Source organism: Lagopus leucura, unplaced genomic scaffold, assembly GCF_019238085.1.
Source record: "Lagopus leucura isolate 7727_CA_CO unplaced genomic scaffold, USGS_WTPT01 Super-Scaffold_1, whole genome shotgun sequence".
In the NCBI taxonomy this organism is placed as follows: Eukaryota; Metazoa; Chordata; class Aves; order Galliformes; family Phasianidae; genus Lagopus; species Lagopus leucura.
Window position 1 is genome coordinate 27,408,073 of NW_024962250.1, and position 24,925 is coordinate 27,432,997.

The 24,925-nt window shown below is 36.4% G+C and overlaps 1 protein-coding gene across 1 annotated transcript in view; it reads right to left on the bottom strand.

The window, feature by feature from the left end:
• Positions 1-1,416: 1,416 nt before the first annotated feature.
• Positions 1,417-24,925, bottom strand: part of PPP4R3A (protein phosphatase 4 regulatory subunit 3A) — a 37,598-nt gene continuing 14,089 nt past the window's right edge. The window contains exons 3-15 of the mRNA XM_042867725.1: positions 23,032-23,130; positions 20,071-20,688; positions 11,348-11,425; positions 11,128-11,244; positions 10,507-10,623; positions 9,434-9,565; positions 9,240-9,342; positions 8,010-8,168; positions 6,582-6,751; positions 5,451-5,593; positions 4,060-4,250; positions 3,351-3,577; positions 1,417-2,108 (exon numbers count right to left, since the gene is read on the bottom strand). Coding sequence (XP_042723659.1) covers positions 1,995-2,108; positions 3,351-3,577; positions 4,060-4,250; positions 5,451-5,593; positions 6,582-6,751; positions 8,010-8,168; positions 9,240-9,342; positions 9,434-9,565; positions 10,507-10,623; positions 11,128-11,244; positions 11,348-11,425; positions 20,071-20,688; positions 23,032-23,130 — 2,268 coding nt within the window. The 3' untranslated portion in view covers positions 1,417-1,994. The remainder of the gene's footprint in view (positions 2,109-3,350; positions 3,578-4,059; positions 4,251-5,450; positions 5,594-6,581; positions 6,752-8,009; positions 8,169-9,239; positions 9,343-9,433; positions 9,566-10,506; positions 10,624-11,127; positions 11,245-11,347; positions 11,426-20,070; positions 20,689-23,031; positions 23,131-24,925) is intronic.

A 24,925-nucleotide genomic window follows, 5' to 3' on the forward strand; every position in this document is an offset into this window, starting at 1 on the left:
TGCAAAAATGATGTTTCAGACAGGTTATTAAGATATCATAGGCACCCTTATATTGCAGCAGATTGTACTTGTCTTTTAGTGACCTATTTTGCTGAGAACTGCCCTGGCACATTCCAAACTCATTGCAAAAACTTGACCTTTGGGTGTGATTTAATACGAACTTTCTGAGGAAAAGATGGCTAATTATTTTTCCCTGATGCATACTTCCATTTAAATCTGAAATTACTAACATGCATTAATAATGTTTCAGCAGAAAACGTTTGGCATTTGTAGTTAGCACAGACTCTTCCATGCAACACTCAATTTACAAGAACAAATTGCTAACCTGAGATTTTGAGTGTTGTCAACTATTATCCAGCTTTGGACTTCAGTTTCTCTTACTTCTATTGGTACCTGATACATTAATGCCTGTAACATCCTGATTTTTGCAACATTGGTGCTTTGATTGTTGAGAAGTAAATCAATGCTTGAAAATATATAAGAAGGGTTCTCTTGTTTGCTGGGGAACTGAATAAGCTCTCATTTATGGAAGCACTGCCATCCAATCAAAGCCATCTGTAAAAACGATAAGCACAAACGCTTAGCTTCAATTACTAATTAATATAATTTAGATTTTGGAATAAGGGGAAAAAATGTAGTCACTGAGTTAGATCCAAAGATTAATTGCTGTATTTTAATCGAGTATTAGAATAAATTTCAAAAGATGGTATCCTTGTAAAACATTTATTTTGCAACCATCTTTGATTCACTAAAACTGGTATTCCAAAGGAAGTCAAAAGATTAGAAAAAAAGAAAAAAAAAACCACTAATGCCATTTTCCTTCAGCTTTAATTCTTTTTTTTTTTTTTTATTTTTGTTAAGTCAAATAAGTCATTAAACTGGTATTCCTAAATCATCCATTTTCCATTTTGATGAGTTAGTCTACCATCACTGTTAAGAAATTTCAAAGTCTCTTTGGAATACTAATTTCATGTTTATAGTTATCTATTTTTTTACTCCATCCTATTTTCCCTGATTTTTTTTGCAAGACAGTTACTGATGTAAAATTTAATATAAAATATTTAGTCACAAAATAGTATTGCTTTTATGCACACTGTGATAAGATTAAGGATTTTTTTTTTCCAATAAAAACTATACCACCTTTCATAAAATCCTAAACATATGTGATGCAGAACAAAATTACACAGGGTGAAACAGGTACCAGCACAACAGTGAGATTATATTACATCAAAAAATTTTAATGGTCCCAAATATATACTCAACAACTAAGCATACACTCAGGGGGTCAAAAAAATTATGACACAAAAGTGACCACATCTAGAATTCCACTCAATCTTTAATCAGAAAGGGACAAACAAATCCCCCACCTCAAAAAAAAAAAAAAACAAAAAAAAAAAAAAAAAAAAACTCCAGATTAAAGGGCAAAGGAAAAAATTTAAAAAAAAAAAAAAAAAAAAAAAAGAGGAAACTTTCTATTCAGCCCTCCCCCACAGAGGTTTTTAAAACCTGTTGTAGCTTGACTAAAATGTTCAGAATGTACGATTTTCAAAGGCAGGTCTCTTTTATACAAAGAAACTGCTGGCATTCTTAACTAGCGAAGAATTATGGCAAAAACCGCCTTTTCTTCAGAAGTCTCATGTATGGTCCAAGAAAGCATATTCTGATTGTAGCAACTGACCAGCCAATCCAGAGTTCCACTAACAAAACTCCTGCCCTGTTGGCTTTTTTGTTTTTGTTTTCCATTTCCTTCCCTGAGAAAAGGGCAACACGTGGTCCAAGCTGGAGAGCTCAAAGGCGTAAGTCTTTCCCCTAAACGAAGTATTTCCCCTTCTTCTGCTCCTTTCAATTGGCACTTGATTGGCAGAAATCCATTTGTATAGGTTGGTCTGTGTTACACACAGTAATTCACAAAAGATTGCTGCTTTGTTGTGGGTTTGTTTTCTAATGGAAAAAATATCCTTCCCCCAAATGGTAATGTTCTTCAGCAGTTGCCATTATGATGACTCAAGCTTTGCTTTCTTTGACAAAGGTAAAGTTTCCTCCTTATCTTCATCTTCATCATCCTCTTCATCATCATCAGGATAGTCTACAAGCCCAACGAGGCCTCCCTAGAAAGACAGACACAACTACTTTAATTAAGAAAATATTTCTACTAGAAAATGATTTTTGCACAACATATTGCTGCAAGGACACCGACTCGTCATGTTTTGGACAAAATTAAGCCGAACAAAAAGTATGAGCCAAGATTATATTATCTGAAAAATAATTAAGTTATTCAAATGAATCCAAAATGGGGTTTTAACTATCCCACTGGATAGAGATATAACAGGAAGCAAATTCAAAAATTTACTTTGGTTTGCTAAATATACACCACAGCTCAGTCTGTGAAAGTGCAAATTTCTTCCACCAACCATAGCTGACTGCAGCAACAAGCAATCTGCAAGCACTTCAGAAATAAAAACAGAACACCCTTCGATTTGAATTTACAATTGGGACATTTTTATGGCACAGCCTGTCTTCATAAAAGCTAGTTTAAATGTTCAGTAATTAAATTTAAATTCTCTTGTACCACAGTAACCACAAATCCAGGATTAGCAGTTCTAGACCCACAAAGAAGTGCCACCGTCTTCAAAAATTATGACTACTATATGTCACACTTTCTGAAGCTCAACAAAAACTTCACTATGATGACAGCTGCTGATTCTTTTCTTAAGGATCATGTTATTTACACAGATGATGGGCATTTAAAATTGAACATTTCAGCCAACTTTTGTCTGAACCAAAATGCACACATTAAATTGTGCATCTATTAAATTGCACACATTTTGTACCATCACACGTAGCATAACACTGAACATACAAGAGGATCAAATAATTACTGAAAAACTTTATTTCAACGTATCTAGTTTGTGAATGCAGTACCTTTATGAACAATACATGTTAGACTGAAAAAAAAGAGGAATTCATGTTTGGATTTATTAATGTTTTTTCAGTGCACTGCATATTCAAAGTAACCTGAACATTTTTTGTTCCATCACCACTGAAAATTTCAAGCTAATTCTGTATGTATGTATTCCATATGTAAAGACTGCAGTCCATACTTAAAGAATTATACCATATGAGAGGCATAGTAGAAAAATTACACAAGTATTTGGGTATAAATAAAGCTTATATTTTTTCTTTTCATATATACCAAATCTGGAAAATGCTAAACATTAGACAAAAAGCATGCACAAACCACACAGTCCATGACTGCTTATTTTGTCAAAATTCCTACCAACTTCAGAAACTTGCTAAAGAAAATTCCAAGTCTACAACAATGAAGTCAGACTGTTTCTGTTGAAAATTACCTTAGTTGTAATAGCTGCCATCTGAGATGTGCTTTTAGAAACAGACCCTGGAGACCCAGGGGATCCTGGAGATCCGGGAGAACCTGGGGATCCAGGCAGATTACTTGCAGATGACTGACTGGTAAGGTTAGATTTTGTCCCGCTAGAAAAGGAAAGCTTGAAACTTGGGCTCTGACGACCTGAAAGGTTGGTTTTCAGAAGAACTTCCTTTTCTTCGCTCTCTTTTACTGCAGAGAAAACATGAAAACAAAAACCAACGCAACATTATTGAACAAAACATTTATTGGCAAATCATTTTACTGTGAGGGAAAGTGCTTTGTGCGCAACTTGATAAGAAGAGTGATAATAGATTTTCTTCCTACTACTATACTACATCTAACTGCTGTTGTCACTGGCCAGGAGTGAACACTTACTTATTCTACCAACGACATCACAAGGAGCATGGAAAATAATAACAAACCTGAACAGAACTTGGGAAAGCCTGACTATCAGCCAAGATCATCATTTAGATGCTTTAAGAAATAAAAGCTCTTTTGCATCATTTTGCTTTTACAGATAATAAAACTTATTTTGAAGTGGTTGTTCAACAGCTTAGTGTCACAATTTCTAAATCTGTGACCTTCAATAAAAAAAAGCTAAGCTGCAGTACAACTACAGAATACAAATTACGTTTTCTGTTTAGGCCTACGGCATTCTTCTCATCACTTACATTTTTTTCTCTCCATGAATTTACTTATAGGGTCCATAATATCTTCGTCATTTTTAGTTTTGTCAGAGGGGGGCACCACTGCCTCTCCATCTTCCATATCATCTTCATCAGTATTAAACCACATTTCCTCCTCATCCTCCAGGGTTCTTGCATCCCTCCTGTATCTGTGGTTTCTCAAAATGGAGCGCATGCTGCAGAACAGTAAGTTTGAAAAACTTTGATTCAACCATCAGCTCAAATTAATAACAAAACTTCTAGTTGACATTTACATGGACATTTTATGGATGCAAATACTGTAGTCAGTATGTTTAGTACAGCAAATCATTTGCAAATGTGCAACTTTATTTGTATTTTCAATGCAAATAACATTAAAAACATTTCTTCTGAAGCATTAAATAAAGTACAGCTCTGGTAACAGCACATTCAGACTAACTGTACAAAATTCTGTAGTTTACTAACAGCACAATTAGATGTTATTTCAAACCAGTGTATCTTAGGTGTTGCATTCAGATTTGTTGTAGTAATTCGCAGTGGTAAATAAAAGGTTGTAAAAAGAAGTTTAGAAACTATAGACGTTTTTCTCACTGTACTTAATATAACCCATCAGTATTTAAGGTCAAATATATTAAAAAACAGGTATGTTAAAAAGACAGTCATCCCTTCCTGCTGCATCCATGATTTTTGTTTGTTATCAGTATTTTCTGTTTCTGAGGGCCTTGGATACAAAATGCTACTTTTACCTCTCCTTTTGATTATTTATTCTCAAGTGTTGGACTATCTTTGCTCCAACATCCTTTTCCCTTGAGGCAGCAGAATGCTAAAACTATTATTAAAAAATAAATCTAATTTTTTAAAGTAATTTGCCAATGTTATAAACTGGATTTATAAGATGCACAGCATTTTAAACTGCATTTATATTAAAATTTTGCTCCTACTGGAAAACTATTACTTAAGTGGTAGTCTTCCAAATACTTCTGTGGCACACATTAATGTCAATTTTGGCCTCCTTACTGATTTGCATTTTCACTTCTGTTTATTTCATTTAGGACATGCACTGTGGCGAGGCTTGCGAAGCCACATATAAGATGTAGGAATACGATAAAAGCTGAGCCTTGCTATAAGTATGTATTTACTGAAGCTGAAATGGATGAAAAGCATTATTTCTTTCCAGGAAGAAAAGGGAGGGAATGTGACTTTCTTCAGCAAATATGTTACCTTGAAGTTGATCAAGAGTTTGAAGCAATACGTCTGGAAATCACTCTACTGATCAATTAAATTCAACAACAGACGAGATACAATCAAGTTGAAATTATTTACTCTTTCTGCTATCAGAAAAATCCATCATTATTCCCAAAGCAGAATTTATAGTAAAATAATTTAGAGCCCGTTACCTATCAAGTTTTGGATTATCTTGTCTTTCCCTTTGCTGCTCAAATCGTAGTTTCAGTCCTTTGAATGTCTGCACATAATCTACATCTTCCAGCGCTTTCCAATAATTTTCAATCACGTGTGCTGTTAAAGATTTTATATCTTCCTATAGAATGGAATAAAGATAAAGTGACTTATTTTGCTTCAAGTGAATTTATTTCTTAATGTAATATAAAAAGCAATGGAGACATTATTTTTTAAATATCCAATAGAAAACATAATTAATAGCTTGTGCAAAAATGACCTTATGCGAAAACTACACTATAGATATGGTTAATAATTTAGAGCTTCAAAGATACAGTTAGGTGTAAGAGTAGTAATCTTCTAAGAATATGTGCTTCAAAATACATGAACAGTACTAAAATTCCATAGAAAATTATTCCAAAACCAGCTCTGTACACTGATAGATGAACTATTATCTGTTGTAATAGCTAAATTCAAAAAACAAACACACAAACACACATATATGCTTACAATATTTAGCTCTCATACTGTTCCTTCCCGCAATTAAATAACTCAGGCAAAAACAAACGTTTGTGTATTTATTTACGATGAGAACAAGTAAGATACTTTTCATGAGAAACAAGCATCAGGCTTTTCCTTTGTGACCACACCAGTGCAGCTCCTCTACAAAAAAAACCTGCTAACTTAGTTTGCTATTCCAATTGAACGCTGTGCTTTCTTTACTCAAGAGGGTGGTGAGGCGTTGGCAAAGGCTTCCCTGAGAAGCTGTGGGTGCCCCATTCCTGGAGGCATTTAAGGCCAGGTTGGATGGGGTCCTGATCTGGTGGGTGGCAATCCTGTCCATGACAGAGGTTGGAACTAGACGAATGTGCCTTCCAACCTCAGCCATTCTATGATTCTGTAAATACACTGAGTACCAAGTGAATTTAATTTTCACATCATCATACCATCTGAACATAAGAAAGAATAAATTCATTAACACTGAAAACACTAAGGACAGCTCATTTAGTTGTCATTCAGTTGTCATGTGGGCATATCACACCATAGCGTGACAGCATAATATATGGCACAAACAAAAAGTCTGCTTGAGCTAGAAGGTGAAGCAAACAGTAATTATCTTCAGCACTCACCACTCTGATGAACTCAAACATCTCTATTATGGCAGAGTTCATCAAATTGTAGCGGGAACCATTATTCAGAAATGCTTTGACCACAGGTTCAAACAAAAAACTTTTCATTATGTAGCGGTTGTAGAATTCATCCTTTAGTCCAATTATTTTTCTCTTGAAACGAAGGGCACCTGAGATGGAAATGTTATTATTAAAAGCTATGCTTTAAACAGTAATGCAGTTAAAAGAAAAAAATATATATCTAGAAAATACTTAGTAACAGTTAGGGAAATTTGCAATGTCAACATTTATAACAGGAATGTTATAACATTAAGAGGAAAGTTATAATATTAACAGTAATATAATATTGTTTATATTCCGAGGACCAGGAAACACATTCAGATATTCTCTGCTTAGTCTTGACCATACTGCTGAACATCTCTTGTCTGTTTTATCATAAAGAAATCCTCCACTGTGATTCTGCAGGACAAACCACCCCTGTTCATTGAAGAAATAATATAGTACTGTTTAACTATGTCACTACTAACACAGAGGTATGGATTTCATTTTTGGAGTGTCTTACAGTAAAGGTAAAATGTTTTCTCAGTGAAAATAAAAGATGTGGGAAATCTGCTTATCCTGGCAATTATTCAGATGTAAGTTTGATTGCATTTAAGTAAGTCCTGTTCAATTAAGACAAAAAAAAATCTAATTTTAAGATTGGCATTGTCACAAATAATAAAGCACAGACTTAACTGACATTCATTGTAAAGCTGCTGAAATTCTAAAGCATGGACAAGAACCTGAATACCCATGCATAAACACAAGTAAAAGTATCATCCTGCTATAAGGCAGTACGAATTCTGATTAGCAACCACATGTAGCTGAATCTAAATTATTGAAAGGCTTCAAATCAAAAATTTGGAGCTACTCCTCAAAGTTTGATTTGAAGGGCTCAGGTGATTCTGTTACACACTGAAATTGAATAAATTAATCTTGGAAAATCTCTTTCTTACACACAACTTTGCTATTACTATGCTGAACACAGTCAGGAATCTACTAGCATGTGAAGAGCAGTACTGAACATAGTGTTTAAAGCAGACATGTAACTGTATCTTTAACTAAGTACCTCTGCTTACTTCTACTGAAAATCCATCAAAACTCATCAGCTCTCTTAGGATACTTGGATTTTGATAATGATTTCAGATCATCTCTACATTGAGATTTAGCAAGATCACTGTGCTTTTTAGGAAAGACCTCTATAAATGCAAAATTATTTACTAATTCTGATATCTGTAAATCTGTGTAAGAAACACGGAGGAAACAGCAGAATTTGTATGTTCAGTAACAAACTGTCTCATCTGTGAAAAGCTTTCTTCCAGAAGAATGAAGATTCACAGCAAGTCTCATTCACAAAATACTAGTTCATTCTTCAGTATTTGAACTTACACAAAGCCAAGAAAGCATGCTTTGAGGCCATGAGAACAAGCACCCTTCGCAGGATATCTTTGTTGATGATGTAGTTCTTTATGTGGTAAGTATGATGTTCTACGCAAAAAGTTAGCAATTCCAGTATTAATGCCAAGAGTTGGGCTGTCTGAAAATCATCTATAACAAAACCAAAACAAAACCAATTAACTAGGATGTTACCTTCAGAAGTTTACTTCAAATATCCAACACAGTCTGATAAACACATACAAGTTCCTATATTTTCCCACAGATGCCTTAGGGAATATGATGGAAGGTGTATTTAGCCTTTAAAATAGAAATTGAACTAGCCTGTAATGGACTGGATATTTTGTACAGCTCTGGCAGGAAACCCTCTTAAACCCTCTTAAAAGTAGCATGGAAGAAAAAGAGCCTCTTTTAACATTTCTAGGACACAGTCACAACAGCGTATTAAAAAAGCAACTCACATTCTCTTTTTAAATAGACAGAAACAATAAATTAAACACATTAGATTCAATTGTTTTAAAAGGCAGTACTACTTTTTAGGAATACCACTAGATTACTGACCACTGTAGAACACAAGCATTTTAAGTAGTAAAAAAATCTCACTTCAAAACCACCTGGAGGCAAGCTAAGATCCAGGAGATCAATTGAACTAATTCCTTGGAAATTTATACAGTTAATTCAGAAGTTCAGAGAACATGTCTTTTTAATTTAAGTACATCCTTTCACATTCATTTTGGATGTGCTTTAATATTAAAAAAACATTACTGCTGCTAGCAGCCAGCAAGAACAGTCACTTTATTACTCTCATGATTGTCTTACTATGATGTAGAACCAACATCCTTACTTTCTGCAAAGCACTGTGGCACAAATGTTCTCTGCAGCACTTCTGGACCCTCTCTGGTAATCTCTGACTTCAAAAAAACACTGACACCTTTTCAAGTCTATGTCACAGAACAGTCTCACGAGTCACTCAAAATAATACAAATGTTTAAATATTTTGCTGAAGTTTAAGCAAGTGCAGTTCACTTATTAAACAGGATTCTTTGCTGAATTTTATACTTACAAATAGTTAATGTGCAAATATTATACTTTAAATGATATATCATTGTCTCAGGTACTCTTATAAGACAAAATATCTCCTTTGACATTTACTCTGTTCTAAACATCAAGCATCTGTCTAAATTCAACAGCCCTTGATGTACCCAACATCCAGGGCAACATTACCTTTGCTAGGCTTGTCCTCTGTAGTATTGGCCAATAAGGGGGCTGTCAGAACATGCATACAGTGCTTGTAGAAGAAACCCAAGAACTCTGTCTTTTCTGTTTTCTACAGGATTAAAATAAAATAAAATAAAAAATTACGTATGTAACATACAACCAGCATCCAACTGCAATTTTATTTGAAGGTATTTACTTACATTGGCAGTGGCAAGCATATTTTCTGGATCAACTAAGGTACGAAGCAAACCCATTAGTAGCACTGCCCCTCCAAGTTCTGGATCTGTGTCACAAATCATGTGTTCTATTATGAGGTTAATGAGTAGTATATCCTAACAAGAGAAAGAAAGAAACAAAAACAAATCTAAAAACCAGTTCTAATGCTTCTCCCCACCAAAAAGAAAAACCCTAGGAGAAATAAGTTAACTCTGTATTCCAGTGACACATTTTGGGTGGTTGCTCCATAGCAAGAAGGCAAGCATAAAGAATCTTTCAAAGCAACTAAAAATGATTCTGAAGTTAAGAATCTTTAGAATTCACTCTGAAGGGTGAATTTCTCCAGAAATAACGAAGTAGGAAAGATAACAATCTGAAAATTCAACTGATGTTTGGAAGTGTTTTCAGAGTTCACAAGTTTAAATCTTAATACATACTAGTGTTCCATTCCCACAAACGTACAACTCTAAATTTTGCTGTGCTATGAAACTTGATGAAATAATTTTCACCTCAAAATAATCCTTTTGTGTACTCGCAGAAAACCAGAACAACATGTAAGAACAGAAAACAATATTTATATTTATCAAACTCTACGCTAAAGTTGTTCAGTCTCTGCTGTCCCTCACAAGAGAGGACAATCATCCAACACAATTGGCTGAAACCAACACCCATATTTCTGCCATCTTGGCTGCACTTCAGCAGTTAAGGTCCCAGCTACTCCATTTTTTCTCTTCCAGTACAGAAGGAACAGCATGAGTAGCAGGCTGCCCTCTGCTACGCTTTTGGTGGATTTAAAAAAACATTCACAATCTCCTTTGTGGAAAGGCAGAATAACATTCTTCTCCACTGAAAACCAGTTTGAACTATCCTTTTTACTACTAGCTGTACACTAGCATTTTGTATTAATCAGTCACCAAGGATCTCCAGGAAACATAAACAAACCTCTGTACAAAAATGTCCCGAAACATTTCTGTTTTAACCAGTTACCAAGGATCTCCAGGAAATGTAAACCTCAATAAAAAACAGAAGCACGCATTTACGGCGACCCTCTACTTACATCATCATTCTGCTGAGCTTCCTGCATGACAAACTCTCGTACCATGGATGGGTTGTATTCAACTAAATATGAGAATATATCTGTGGCTGCACTTCGTACTTGTGCATCATCCATACCCTGGAAGATCAGATATAATCATTTTTTCCTTAAAATAAAGGTTTCAAAAGAATGAAAATCAGAAACCATATAGCTTTTACTTGTTATTCACAAGAAGACATACCTAACTATTATTAAAACTGTATGCTAAAACTGAGTCGACTCTAATCTTCTTCTTGTATATTTGATAGCTACTGGGTAAATACATTTTACGGTTTCGTTGTTCTTTGGTCTACTTCCCTACTTTCTTACTTACTTATACACCAAGGAGCACATGAGATGAGAATGTGAATGGAAAAAAAATACAAAAATATAAGAATGCTTAGGGCACTTACCAATGTCATATCGTAACTGGTTTAAAAGTTTTAAACAATAATTACAAGGTGCTGAGTCTCAAGCTGAGACAAGATAAATGAAGCAAATGCTTCAGAAAACCACATGACTAGAATTTGTCATACTTATTTAAAAACAACAACTCTGGAGATAGAAGAAGTTGTTACCACAAAGAAAACTGAGCTGACTTACCAGTATGACTTCTAGTGCCGGCAGTATGCCCATATTTGATAAGGTTTTGAAAAATGCATCTCTGTTTTGGGGTTGCAGTGTTTGAGAGAATGCACAAAACTCTTTCAGAAAATTTACCTGAAACACAACAGCACCACACTAGTCAGTAATTCAACAAAACAGGTGGGTTTAACACTTTGCAGCAGCTGTCTGTTTCATGTACATTTTAGGGATTTCTTACCAATTCCTGTCTTTTCTCCTCATCTGTGGCTTCATCTGTTAGTTGTGCAAACAAGTCTGTCAGAAATTTTTCATCTTCCTACAAATGCAAAACAATACCATTTGTTTATTTGACAATATCAAAAGCCATCCAAGTGTAATATAAATTTCTTCTAAACCATGCCTCCTGCAGTTAAAAGAGAACACACAGTTGTATACTGCATTTAATCATACCAGCAAGCTTTCTAATTCATTTTCCAAACAAATTAATATATTTGTCTTTCTGTTTTCACAACCGCTACCATCAGTTTCACTCTCAGTTACAATATACCTTACATTACCTTTCAGCTGTCTTCTTTTTGTCTTCTACTGACATCACCATTTTGTCTATGACTCTCTACCCTCTCCCTTGGCCAATATCCTTTCCCCTAAACTGCACAATACCTTCACTTCAAATGTTCTTGTATTTGATACACACAATCCCATACCCAGCCTTACACATATATCACTTTGGAATGTCAGAGATTTCTGCAGCAAAACTAAACCAAAGATGTGATGAAGGTTCTTAACATCAGGAATGAGGTGAGACTCTGTCTCCCCACTGTTACGAAAAGGCTAAATACTGAAAACCAAATCAGAATAACTGCTCCAATTACACACACTATTCACCGGGCGTTCTGGTTGGCAGCAATGAAAATCCAGTCAATTCAGTTAATTTTCATGCAGTTGATTTAACAGCAGCAAGCATGTTAAAGACTTGTATTGACTGGAAGAAATAGTAGCACTTAACTCCCCATCAGCTTTACAATCCTAATAACTAGAAGATTAATAAAGCAGAAATTAGCCTTCCCATATCCGTTCTCTAATCTTATACAGTAACAGAGCACTTGCTTGCAATAGATACCTTTGCATGAGAACCAGAAATTTTTCATAAAGCTGCCAGAATGCTAAGCTGCTTCTTATGAAGTCAGTAACACTACATGCTGTTCTGTTCATCCCCAAACCACAGCCCTACAAAGTTGCCTTCCTTATGCTTGCATAAATAAAATTCAGAATCACAGAAGTGCTTCATTTCCAAGAGCATGCCATGCTAGTGCGGCTATAGTGCCTTCACAAATCAACCCAGGCTCTCCACATGGTACCATATAAATCCAAAACAGGCTGGCATGAGCTACTACCCTACAGGGCATTTCATCACACTCTGACAAAACCTAAATTTAGGAAATGCCATGTGTTTTATCTTGCTTTGATGCTGTGCTTTTCTGCTAATGTAACCCAGCAGTACAGTGACAATAAAAAAATAATGACTTCAGAACATAATTTCAGGTGCTATTGCTGAGACTGCTTCAAAGACCAAACAAAAAGAGATGAGAAAGGCAGGCCTCACTTGAAGTTTTTTGAAATTCACTCTGAAAGATCAAGCATGGGAAATCTAAAGTCTGACTTTCAGATTTCAACACTTACACGCGTTTAGAATGACTGATTGCAAGAAAGAATTTAAGCTGCTATGAAAAGCTGTTGATCTACCTGCTCTCCAGTCATCACATGGTTTCAGAAATATTCTATTCTAATATTTAACTAATTAGACATTACAGTTAACTTAATTAGCTTACAGTAGAGGCATTAGTTATTTACACAAATCAAAAAATAACAAAAAACAGGGCATACAACCATTTCTTTCAAGGAACATGCAAGTTCTCCACGATTAGCAGTACATTTAAAAACACTTCTATTTTGAGGTGATGTGAAACCAATCTCATTTATCAAAAGTATCAACAAGATGCTTGCTTATGCCCAGGTGGACAGTGGAATCCCCATTTCCATTCTTACTGTGAAAGAAAACCTTCTCCTCTTCCACAAAACCTGGAAGTACACTCAATATCACAAAAATATCTCAGAACAATCACTGGGAGGGGGGAATTTGGCATTTAGATGCGTCAGAGCCATGATGAGCATGCTTCTACAGAAAAAAAGAAAGTACAGAGCATTATCTAAGTATCAAATGACTTGTTTTGAGGCAGAATGTGAAAGGAGGAAGTGATCTATGACACGTTCCCCAATCCCAGCAAATGGAACCAGGCTGAAGCCCCAGCACAGTTCTGAGTATCACCTCCCACCTCGTGCCATGGCCGCCTGCAGCGGGAGGCAGCCCTCACACCCTGTGCCCGGCCTTGCAAGCAGCTGCGACTTGCACAGGGCACTTCTGATCACTGGGAATTGAGAAAGCCTTCACTGCTGACACGGTGTTTTGGGAACAATTTGCAGAAGTTCAGTATGCAATCCTTTTTCAACTCTCCACAAATATACAATCACACTGGCTTTTACAACTCCATTTTAAACATAGTAATGGAACATTTCATAGAATCACAGAACGCCTGGGTTGAAAAGGACCACAATGATCACCTAGATTCAATCCCCTACTATGTGCAGGGTCACCAACCACCAGACCAGACTGCCCAGAGCCACATCCAGCCAGGCCTTGAATGAATGGGGCGTCCACAACCTCCTTGGGCAACCTGTTCCAGGTTTCACACTCTGTGTGGAAAACTTCCTCCTAATACCTACCCTAAACCTCTCCTGTCTCAGCTTAAGACCATTCCCCCTTGTCCTACTGCTATTCACCCTTGTAAACAGCTGTTCCCCGTCCTGTTCATATGTTCCCTTCAAGTACTGGAAGGCCACAATGAGGTCTCCCTGGAGCCTTCTCCAAGCTAAACAAGCCCAGTTCCCTCAACTTTTCCCATACTGTTATCTTTCTCCCTCCCAAAATCCATTAAATACATTGTGTTTTTAAATGAACACCATTTAAACTCCGAGGGTCTCAGTGCAACTCTTATCTCGTTAAATTCATTGGAATGAAGATGGAACTGAGTGACCAGATGTCCCACCCTTACATGGCCAACACGCAGTAAGTGGTGGGTACTCCAAGAAAACAAAAACAACCCGTTACGAACTTTGTGGTAACGTCCTAGCCCCGAAATGCATTTAGATGCAGCCTCATGCCAGATGCTTAATGAATGGCAGACACATCCTTACTGATGGGGAAAAAATCCCTCACATTTTTAGAAGACTTGTGAATACAAGGGACATTCAAAACACGTGATTCTCGAGCTGTAAGATTTCTGATGAGAATAACGTATCTAACGTTACAATTGTGAGTGATCCAACACAACCTAAGGAAAAGCACAATATGAAAGCAGAGTTCATATTTTAGAAGTTACAAAGAACCAACCCCAAATGCTAGAATTACACAAGTGTGTATTTTTTCTCATTTTCATTTTTTCCAACTCGGAAAAATCCTTCATAAAATAAACCTGTGAAGTAAACACAGAGCAAAAGCATTTATCTTTGCAGTATCTGGCCTCTTAGCAGACAAATATCAAATCTGTTAAGATATGTATTAGAAGCTGTGGAAGTCATCAGTGTTTTCCAAGTAGACTAAAGCTGCAAAAGATAGCCTGCATGGTAATTACAATCTAGCTGTATTTTTCCCCATGTACACAAATTATTACATACGCAACACTTAAACTATCCATATGCCAAACACTAAGAATATTCACTTTTGCTTCTGCAGGATCTGAACAGATGCTCCTAGGATTCTGTATGCTTCATGAAGACAAATTAAGCCAGGTCATATATCCAGTCAGTCATTTCTGTGTTTCAAAAAGGAGAAAACCCCCAGATGAAGGAAGATCACACATGCTCAAAAGAGCACTATGGGTATTTGTGAATAAACTTTCAAAGAAATACTTTCCTCCCAAAGGTCACTTAAAAAAGCATTAACTATAAATTATAGTATGAAGTACAGTTAATTTTCAGTTATCAGACACTTCATGCCTGAGATTGCACATAAATTAAAAACCACTCCTTTCTCAAAACATAAAACAATACAAATATACAAGAAACTGAGCAAAACCTAAGCTGAAAAAGGAGCAGTTTCCATCCCATTTCCCATCTCCATATTCATTTTCAATATTTCAGCCTAGAAAGTGTAAGTTTCATAAAATACTACCAGCAAACTGAAAATAACAGTTTCCAATGCACACTCCCTTTCTGCAACCACACCAGAAGACTTCACAGTTTAAAATGTTCCAATCTCCTTTATCTCATGCTGTCTTCCCACACATGCCTTCACTCTCTATCAATAGGCTATTTCTGCTTGAGACAACGTGCTGAAATGGATGCAGGAGCCACCCAACCATCTCTGGAGTTTCTGCGCAGATCAACAATCATTTTCTTCAATGAAGATCAAATCATTCACGTGCACCAAAGGCAAACTTCTTCCCTAAAGTCATTTCCCACAGTAGGTGGCATTCTTTTACACTTTACTGCAAGAAAATTTTGCTGAGAAGTGGATCTCCAGAGTCATTCCTGAGAAGTTGCAGATAACTGCTGTAAAACAGCTGACTTGTAGGAGATGTTCCCATCCTCACACATTTAGGCCAAACTGCTGACATGCACTGACACCACTCTTCCTCCCAAACACCCACAGACAATTCATTTACATCCCCAGGCTTCTGCTGAGAGAAAGCAACTCTCTGTAAAAGCACTATTATTATATGCCAGCTTATTACCACAGACACCTAATAAAACATAGAGATATACCTAAATGTTTTCAATCCTTTAGTTAATGAAAAGGGTGTGGGACTGTCAGTAATGTCATTTCTGTAATTACAGAAGCTGATTTACCAGTAATGTCATGTGATTGCTGTTCTGGTAGGCACATGAATTATTTTAATAGATATCGAATCTTCCCTTTACACTCCCCAGTCTCCTAAAAATAAAAGACCGTAGAGTCTGAATAACCACGAAGTGAGCCTACTATCAGTCTGTATTCTGGAAATTAAAAACACCACAGGATCTTGCTGGCAAAGAGAGCACGCCATTGAGAAAAGGGGGGAGAGAATGGAAGGAAATAGTGTTTGCTCACTCTATGGCGCAGTTTTGCGAGTTTTTGTTGTTTTTTTTTAAGAACTAGTTAATAAAACAAAGGGAAAGGAACTGGTGACCTCCAGTATGAACATTAGTATGTATTTTTAAAACTGCAAAAGAGCGTCATATAAAGTAAGAAACACCACTTACCTGTCCCACCCCTACTCTTAACACTTGGTGAGCTCCATGTTTCAGCAAAGCTCCTTGGTGGCTAAGACATCTAGACTAGAAGAGGCTGGGCCCCAAGCACTGAGAACATATTAGGAGGGGCTGCAATTGGAAAAAAACGTTATATACCTCTTTCATATCTTCTGTATCATAAAACCTGTAACTGTGTAGGACTCAACAGCAGCTAATTCTGAAGACCAGAAATGCTGTTATCACGGGTTTATCATCATGACCAACAAGTGACATCTTGACAAAGTTACTTGAAATGATGGATATTAAGATCATCACATCACAAATAAACTAACCTCTACTTCTACAAAAAGTCCACCAGGGTGTTTTTGTAACGATTATGGCAAAACTAACCTTAATGAAGGAGGAATACAGTTCGTAAACATAAGTACTAAAAGTGACCAATTCTGTTCTTAGTTTTGCCACAGGATGTGCAAAAGTTTTTTACCACAGAAAGCAAAAGGAAGCAAGTATCTTCACAGAATTAACGAATTACAGTTGAAAAGTTGACCTTCAATGGAGTCCTATTTGGACATCAAATGCCTTAAGTAGAACACTGATAAATTCTGAGTAAAATCAACTGGCCTGTCAAAAAGCACAGGGCACAACCTGTACCACCTCCTTCAAATTTCTTGTCACCTTTCCATTACCAAGGTATGCTTGAGTACACTTGAGTTACCACGCAGTCTGATGCAAAAGAGGCTCTTTCAGAGCTTATATTTTCATGGCAGAAGTAATAGTTTTCCTTCTCCCTTCCTTCAGAGAAATGAACAGAACACAAGGCAATCCAGTCGCATACACAGGAGGCACAGGCTAACAATTACTCATGGAGAAGACTTCACTTCTAATCTGAGACATAAAACTTACTGAAGACAACTCCTCAGTCACAGTCTCAGTCCTGAACAGCCAGTCTAAAGTTAACAGCAGAAGCACACCAAGCTTGTATGACACATCAACTAAGTAAGGACCTGAGACTCATCTGCGTCTCCCAATAAACCATCACAATGCATTTCAGGAACACTTCAAATAATCATGAGAATCAAGAGTTACAAAATAAACATGTTTTTATGTACATACATATGGTTAGTGAGCAGTGGGATGTCCCAAGATGTAAAATTGCGAATGCCAGGAACTCCAGTGGCCAGAAAGTAGACAAAGAAAACTTTACATCTTTCATGAATTAAGGCCCTCATCGAAGTACTGTGATATTATCAGCTACAGACGCACACATTAAACCACACACTAAAAGAAGAAATACCTTAAAAGTTAGTTACAGAAGCTAAATGAATAAAAGCAGTCTTTTAATTCTTATCTCAGAGTAGCATTTATCTATTATGCTATTTATAAAGAAATGAGAAGGACCAATATACATTTCTATACAGGGACTGTGGGAGATGGAGAAAGGGGAGAAAGACAAAAACGCAACTCAACATGCTATCAGGTAACAGATTTAAACCATGGCTTACAGCTGCACTCAAGTATGTAAAAAATCAATCAAGTCTTTTAATCTCTTAGAAATGTAATGTTCCTATAATTTATGATATCCTCTTTTAATTCCCTCAACAACAAGAATTATCAGCAACATTTCTGTCAAACAGACTCTTATTTATATACTACAGAGATCCCTCTCAGTGTTTTAAGAGGTGTATTACAGAAGGACCAGGAAATACAATATACCATGGGTGTATTTTACGCCTTGTCTGGTACCACTCAGGCTCCTACAATCTGTAGAAAGCACCTGAACAACTTGAAATATTTATCTTACTTTTAAAGTTGTGCAATGCCAATTCTTCTGCTCTACTCCAAAGGGTATGTACCTCATTCTCAGATAACAGTAGAAGATAAGGTTCAGACATTTGCAGTGACACAACAAATCAAAATCAGACTGGAACCACTACTCCATCTATAAACTGCAACTGACAAGTTTTGCAATCACACTAAATCTTTGTATTTTAATCCAAGCTTACCCTCCACGTTTCAAACTAAGACAGATTTTAACAGAAAGAAACAACAAACAAATCAGTCACTATATCAAGTTACCCTCAGTTTTTCCCAGTAAGCATGCCCTTTCTGATTTTACAGCATCAGGTCCCCTTTCTAGCTCCCCGTTTCCTTTTCAACATTCCAAAGCCAGCAGCAGCCACTGACATGAAGACACCCACAATAATCACCCTCCTCCACAAGCATCATCCTCAGCACTTAGCTTTTAGCAACTCTTGCAAGGAGGTAAAGGTATTACAGAGACACTAGTCATACTGGATTCTCAAGTGGAAACATCTTAACTGCATCTTTTTCAGCCTTTTCAATGTCAGGTTTGAATGTTTTCACAAACCAGCCACCATCAGATGACAAAGGCTTTCTGAGTGTTTTAGACAGGTGAATGTTGTGCTTTTGTTCATCAAGGACACACGTACAGATATAAAGAAGCCTAGCAATAGTCAATAGTCCCTAGGTGCTCTGCCTGGCTATTCCACCAAATGACAGTCCTTCCACAAGGCATGTGCCTCAGCTGCCAGGCCTGGGTACATGCCCTGTGTATCTGGCTGCCTACCAAATACTCCTTGGGTGGACACAACAGATTCAGGCTCATGCAACTGGGTTCAGTAAGATCAGCATTCTGATAACTAAGTGTGGTGGGTGGAAAGGCAGAGGAACTAGTTTTGACACTGATTTGCAACATGAGCTTTCAAGTGCATTCTTCACTTTTTTCTTGTATTTTTTCAGGGAAATTAAACAGTGTGCACACTGAGATTCAACTGACGATTAAAATGATTCACTTAATTAGCAGCATCCGGCATTTTGTCCATTGCTCCAGATCAGAAAGCCCCTACAAAGAATTTTTGTTCTTTAAAAATTAGGAGAAATATGATAGTGATAATCAATCTGTACAAACAAAATACATGAGCTGCAATAATTTACAGAGTTTTTTGAAAATTCTAGGAAGCTCCCAGCAGAAAGATGCACCACCTACTGACAGGTGAGGAATTTCATGTGCTGGTGCAGAACCCTTCGGATGTGTAGGTAAGAAATCTAAAGCATCGGTTACACATAATCTCTTCATACTTGCAGTAACACATCACAGAAAACTTATAATTTCATGCAGTCTTATTTAGGGACTTAGAAGACAAACTAAGAAAACATTCAAGCACTATGGCAGTATTAGGTTCTGAACTATGCTTTCCAAACAACTGAATTCCTTAATTTCAAAATTAGAAACAGTTATGTATTGGCATGAGATCACATTTATGAAATTCACATGAAATTCTATCTTGTTTTTGGCATGGTAAAATCATCAAGTGTAGTGCCAAGAAAGTCCCAAAATACAAGAAAAAATTACAAAACCAATCCTTCAAAATGCAAACAGAACTATTCATTCTAAGCAAGTCTGCTGAGAATTCTACGTGTTTGCTCCATTTAAATCATCAGTTAAAAAGAACACAGTGCAAAATCTGCAATTTAAAAACATAGATCTAAGAGCTTGGTACTCAAATTCCATGCCTTTTCTTTACATAGCATTTCAAAATGACTTTCAGAATAACTGAAGGTTTCACTGAAGCAACTCAGCATTTCCAGGAAATATTAACAACTTTCTCTGTCTGAGGGCAAATAAAGAGACAGCGAGATTCTTACACTTACCTGTAACATACCAACTATTTCCACTTTATTAAAAAAGATGAAAGAATGAAGTGTTGATAGCATATTTTCCTCAAAAACTGAGGGAGTGGGTAGGACCATATCTTGAATATACTGTACTCTGTACGTCTGATGTATTTTTTGCTTCAACTCTGGATCAGATATAGGAATCACCTCTTTAAATTTCGCTGTTTTAGTCAGAAATTCCCTGTGTTTCCGTGACTGTGATAACGACGGATCGTATTCTAGGCATCCAATTACGTCCATTATACATTCCTCGGAAAACATGACTTCAAAAAGTGCAGTTCTGTTCAAAAGGAAGATTCCCTTGATAATTTCATATAAGTGGTGTAGTCCTTCAATGTTCTCCAAGTCTTCGCACACATGAAAAATTTCTAAGAGCTTCTTAATATAGCCCTCATTTTCCAGTGCTAGCGCAAGTTTCTCACGGCGTAACGGCGAAGGCAGTGAAGACGCCACAAGTTCCGCAATTTCTTCTAGTCGACTTAATTCACAAGATGGCAATTCAAGACCTGGTGATGACATATCATCAAAACGTTCTTCCTCAGACTCATCCACAAGGTCCTGAGTAATATCGACAGAGGGGTCTTTGCCTTGAACCTATAAAACAACACGTTTGCAAAAAATGAAGTTTTATGTTCACTACCACTACAAGGTTTTTTCAAAAAATACCATTTCAAAGGCCACGTGCTTTTCATTTGTATACTCAAAATAGCAGCACAAATGTATGTTTCACGTTGAGCAAAGCTGGTTTGGAAGGTAAGAGATAATAAAAAGATTTCTTCAGACAGAACGCTTTACAAAAACCAGGAGTATTTCAAATACAAAAAGAAAGTCATAATGACTAGTAGGGATCACAACATTTCAATAGATGACTGTGTTAGGCTATTCACTTCCATTCATTATTCTCTGTAGATAAATTTTCAAATGCAAACCAGCATTACATTATTGCAGTGATAGCTGTTAATGTTCAACTAAGGTTGTTTATCTGTTCTTAATGCTTCTCATAGCTTCTGCAAGCTCAGAGTAGGGAGGCCAGTCTTGTTAACATTTTCAGGACAAGAGAGCAAGCTGCAAGTCAAAATCTGTTATACACTTCCTAAGCACTCAACAGAGGCAAAGAATCCAAGGTAATATCTACAAAGCTCTCAAAAACACAAAACCCCAAACCAACATTTACAAATGAGCAGTAAAAATCTGGAGCTCTCAGAAGAAGAAAGCAAGGGATCTGCAAAGAGATCTCTGAAGATACAATCACAAAACTATGCGAAGTACAAGTTAGTTAAAAAAAACTAAGACAGATGGCTTGGGCACCAGAGTGCTTCAGCTTTAACTGTATCTTAATGGTAGTATCTGTGTGTCAAATCCAGAAATGCAGATACATTAAAGGGCAGAAAACTTGCAAATCAGCAAAAAAAAAAAAAAAATCTGGGAGAAGTAATATTCATGGCTAACAGCAAGCCTACACATATATTAAAATCCAGAGTGCTGCTGAAGGCCACTTATTCTGCTTCTTCACCATCAACCACTTACAGTGTAAGTGGTATCAAAGTTTTCCTTTAAGAAAAAGCTGTAACAACTGAGGAAGCGTAAGATCTTACAAGTACACAAGACAAAAATACATCCTGTTTTGAGGCCATGCTATTGTGAAGAAACTGGATTCTTACAAAAATACTAGCTCTTTATTTAGAGGCTAAGGAAGCTGGGTTTCTTATCTGGGTGTTTCCCAAGAACACAATTTCCCCTCTCCCCTGTTTTGTTTCTGCCCCCAACTTGTGGTCCTTTAACTGCTGAGGTTCTTGAAAATGTTTCTATACTTATTTACAAAAGTGGTAAAGCATTGAAAAGACTCAGGAGTTAAAAAAGAATCTAGCCACTACCAGTCATGAAGCCTGATTTCTTTTGCTTTATTTCTGAACTCAGAGAAATTAAGCTACAGGACGAGAGAATTATGTAGTAGTTGAACAGCACAAAGAGGGAACGTGTAAGGAAGGAATTATTAGGAAAAAATTAGAGAAATTCCACCTAATGTAACATAGCAATTAAGAAAAGTTGCAAGGCTTGGAATTAAAAATAATAATAATAAAATAAAAACAAAACCAATAAATGACAAACTGAACCACTATCAGTGAATATACTGACTAAATTCTTTTGGGTATTGGTCAGTATTTAATAACTGAGCACGTTGCCCCTAACAATACTGTTTCAGTCACTACATAGACAGCAACTTCTAGTGGTAAAACACTGTAAGTTAACTAGCACATGTTAAAATGTCTGCATGCTACATAGGAACTGCCTGATTCTTTAAACCATAAGAATTATAGCTCTGAGGTGATAACACAGACATAAAGAGCTGTCTCCTACTTCAACTACAAAATCATTCTTTCACAACCTGACAGTCAACAGAAGCAGTGTCATGTTTATGTGAGTTTCTCTTGGGAAAGTCAATACTGCCCTCACATGAACTGGAAGGATAAGTGAGACAGAAGAATGAAAAATGGAGACAAAGAAACATAAAAATTATAGTGAAATTCATAAGAAATACATTACAAAATCAACTAAGAACTTGCACGTTCTTCTCTCTACAAGAAAGGCTTAGAAGGAATTTTTTCCCTCCTAGTCAAGCAGCAAAAAAAGTTAATTTTCAGACTGTTAGGAAACTTGCTGAGCACTCAGTTTGATGCTACACCTCCTCAGAAGCTAAGAGATCTACAAAGTTAAGTTGAGCAAAATTATATGCAAAAGCTCTAAAAAAAATGTTCATATTGGATTTCTGGGGGCAAGTTTTCATACTCAAACATGCAAAATTTGGAGAAGGTGGAAAAAAGGGCATTTCTGTTTTCATTTTCTATCTATTCTGCGCACACTCACCTATTAGAATAGACTACAAATTTTGAACACAAAATTATTTTGGTGCCTCTGTCTTTCATTTATCAAACTTACCTGACATATTTTTTCCCATATTTCATCACAGCCTGCTTTTTCTTGAAAGCTAAGTGCCAAATCATAGTTTTCAGCTTCAGACCACACAATCAAGGTATCCTGTAAAAAGAGGAGGAGCATTTTCATTTCAGGCGATTTATGTTATATTTTCCAAGACCAAACAATGCTTAAAGAGTAAAATTTTAAAGTAAGGATAGCTTGATACTTGATTACAACAAGACGGTATTACAGAGCAAATGTAATCATCCTACTTTCATTCTTTGGATTAAAAACATCTCTGCATAAGTCAGAATAAGTAACTTCTAAAATAACTTGGAAAGTTTTAGTTCACAATTCATGCAATCATAAAATTGCTAATCTCAAAAGGCTCATCTGCAACATCCACATTCACCTCAGTGTATCCTCTGATAAGACACAGCACCATTAACACTGCTTTTTTTTATACTGTTTCAAATGGACCAAACAAAACTGCAGTCATTTATAAGATGAAAGTTAAAATCACTGTCTTGATCTTTTTTTTAGCAAGCCCCAGGAAACACTGTGCGAATGCACAGAACAGCTGCCTGAAGGAACTACAAAATGCTGCAATTGTTAAGCAAGAACAGATCTTTGAACACACACATACACAGAGTTAAGTGTCTAAGAGTTTGCTTACATCTGATGCTGAACCATGCACATCATTCCAAACTGCACTTCTGAAAGGAAGTTTCATTCTAGATTTGTTGAAGTTAGTTGACAGCGTGCTTAGCTACACTGACTACCCAGAAACATAAGCTCCCATCTACTTATTTACTTATTTGAATAGGCCAGGAGTTTATCAGAGCCCTCAAATTGCATGTAAAACCAGCATACAGAAAGGGGAAGCTGACCCTGGAAAAAGATAGTTTACCAAACGGTCAGTTTACAAAAATCCACAAAAGAGATCAGAATCTGCATTATATATTGAATCAAATTTTATTTTTGAAGTCTTCTGTTCTCCTGTAAGAGCTAGCTGAAATGTTGCCACATTAAATACACACAGCCTCAAGAAATGACTTTATTTCACTTAAGGCTAAAATGTATGTTTACTCACTAGCGAAAAAGAGACAACACATTTTATTGAGAATCACAAAATAGACTCTTATGGCTTCATTATACATAGGTTTTCCTTACGGTGATAATTCCTGAAGGAATTAACTCTAAATACTTGCAAAAGCACTACAATTTGCCAGGCATGTATAAAGTTTAAGACTGATGATTGTTTAGGCTTAATACAATTCAAATATTAAAATGAATACTGAAGATAAGAGAAATCTTATGTTTGGATTTCAATATTCACCTACAAGAAAACTCCTGAAATTAACCATAGCTAAATACCATGATCATCTGGCTCCATCAAAACTCAGTCAAGCAACACAACATAATCAATTTGCCATTACCAGAGCAACTGTACTGCCACAGAGCACTGAAGGGTTTACCTTCCAAATGGCAAATAGTTTACCTTTCCATTTCCAAAGGGCTAAAGAGGGGGTGGTACAGAGAAGAAAGGGATTTTGGAAGACCACCTCCAAAATACGAAAGGAAGAAAGTCACCGTTAATAGTTTATTCTCTGCAACACAGGTCATGGTGCAAATACTCTGGTAATGACAGATTGACAGCATCTAATTCTGCTGACTCATAAAGAGTACAAGAAGTAAGTTTACAAAAATGTTGGAAGTGAAGGCCCAAAAGGAAAAAAACAAAGTAACAAAGGCGGTTAAAGGGGTAAGAAAAAAACTAAAGTTGTGCCAGTCACTAAACATGGATGTATCTTCACATATGGTTACTTTATCAAACAGTCTGTACCTTACTACAGTATGCATCCTATGCACCAGGATCAAAAGCTAAAACTTGAACCTAGCATCAGTGTTGGTA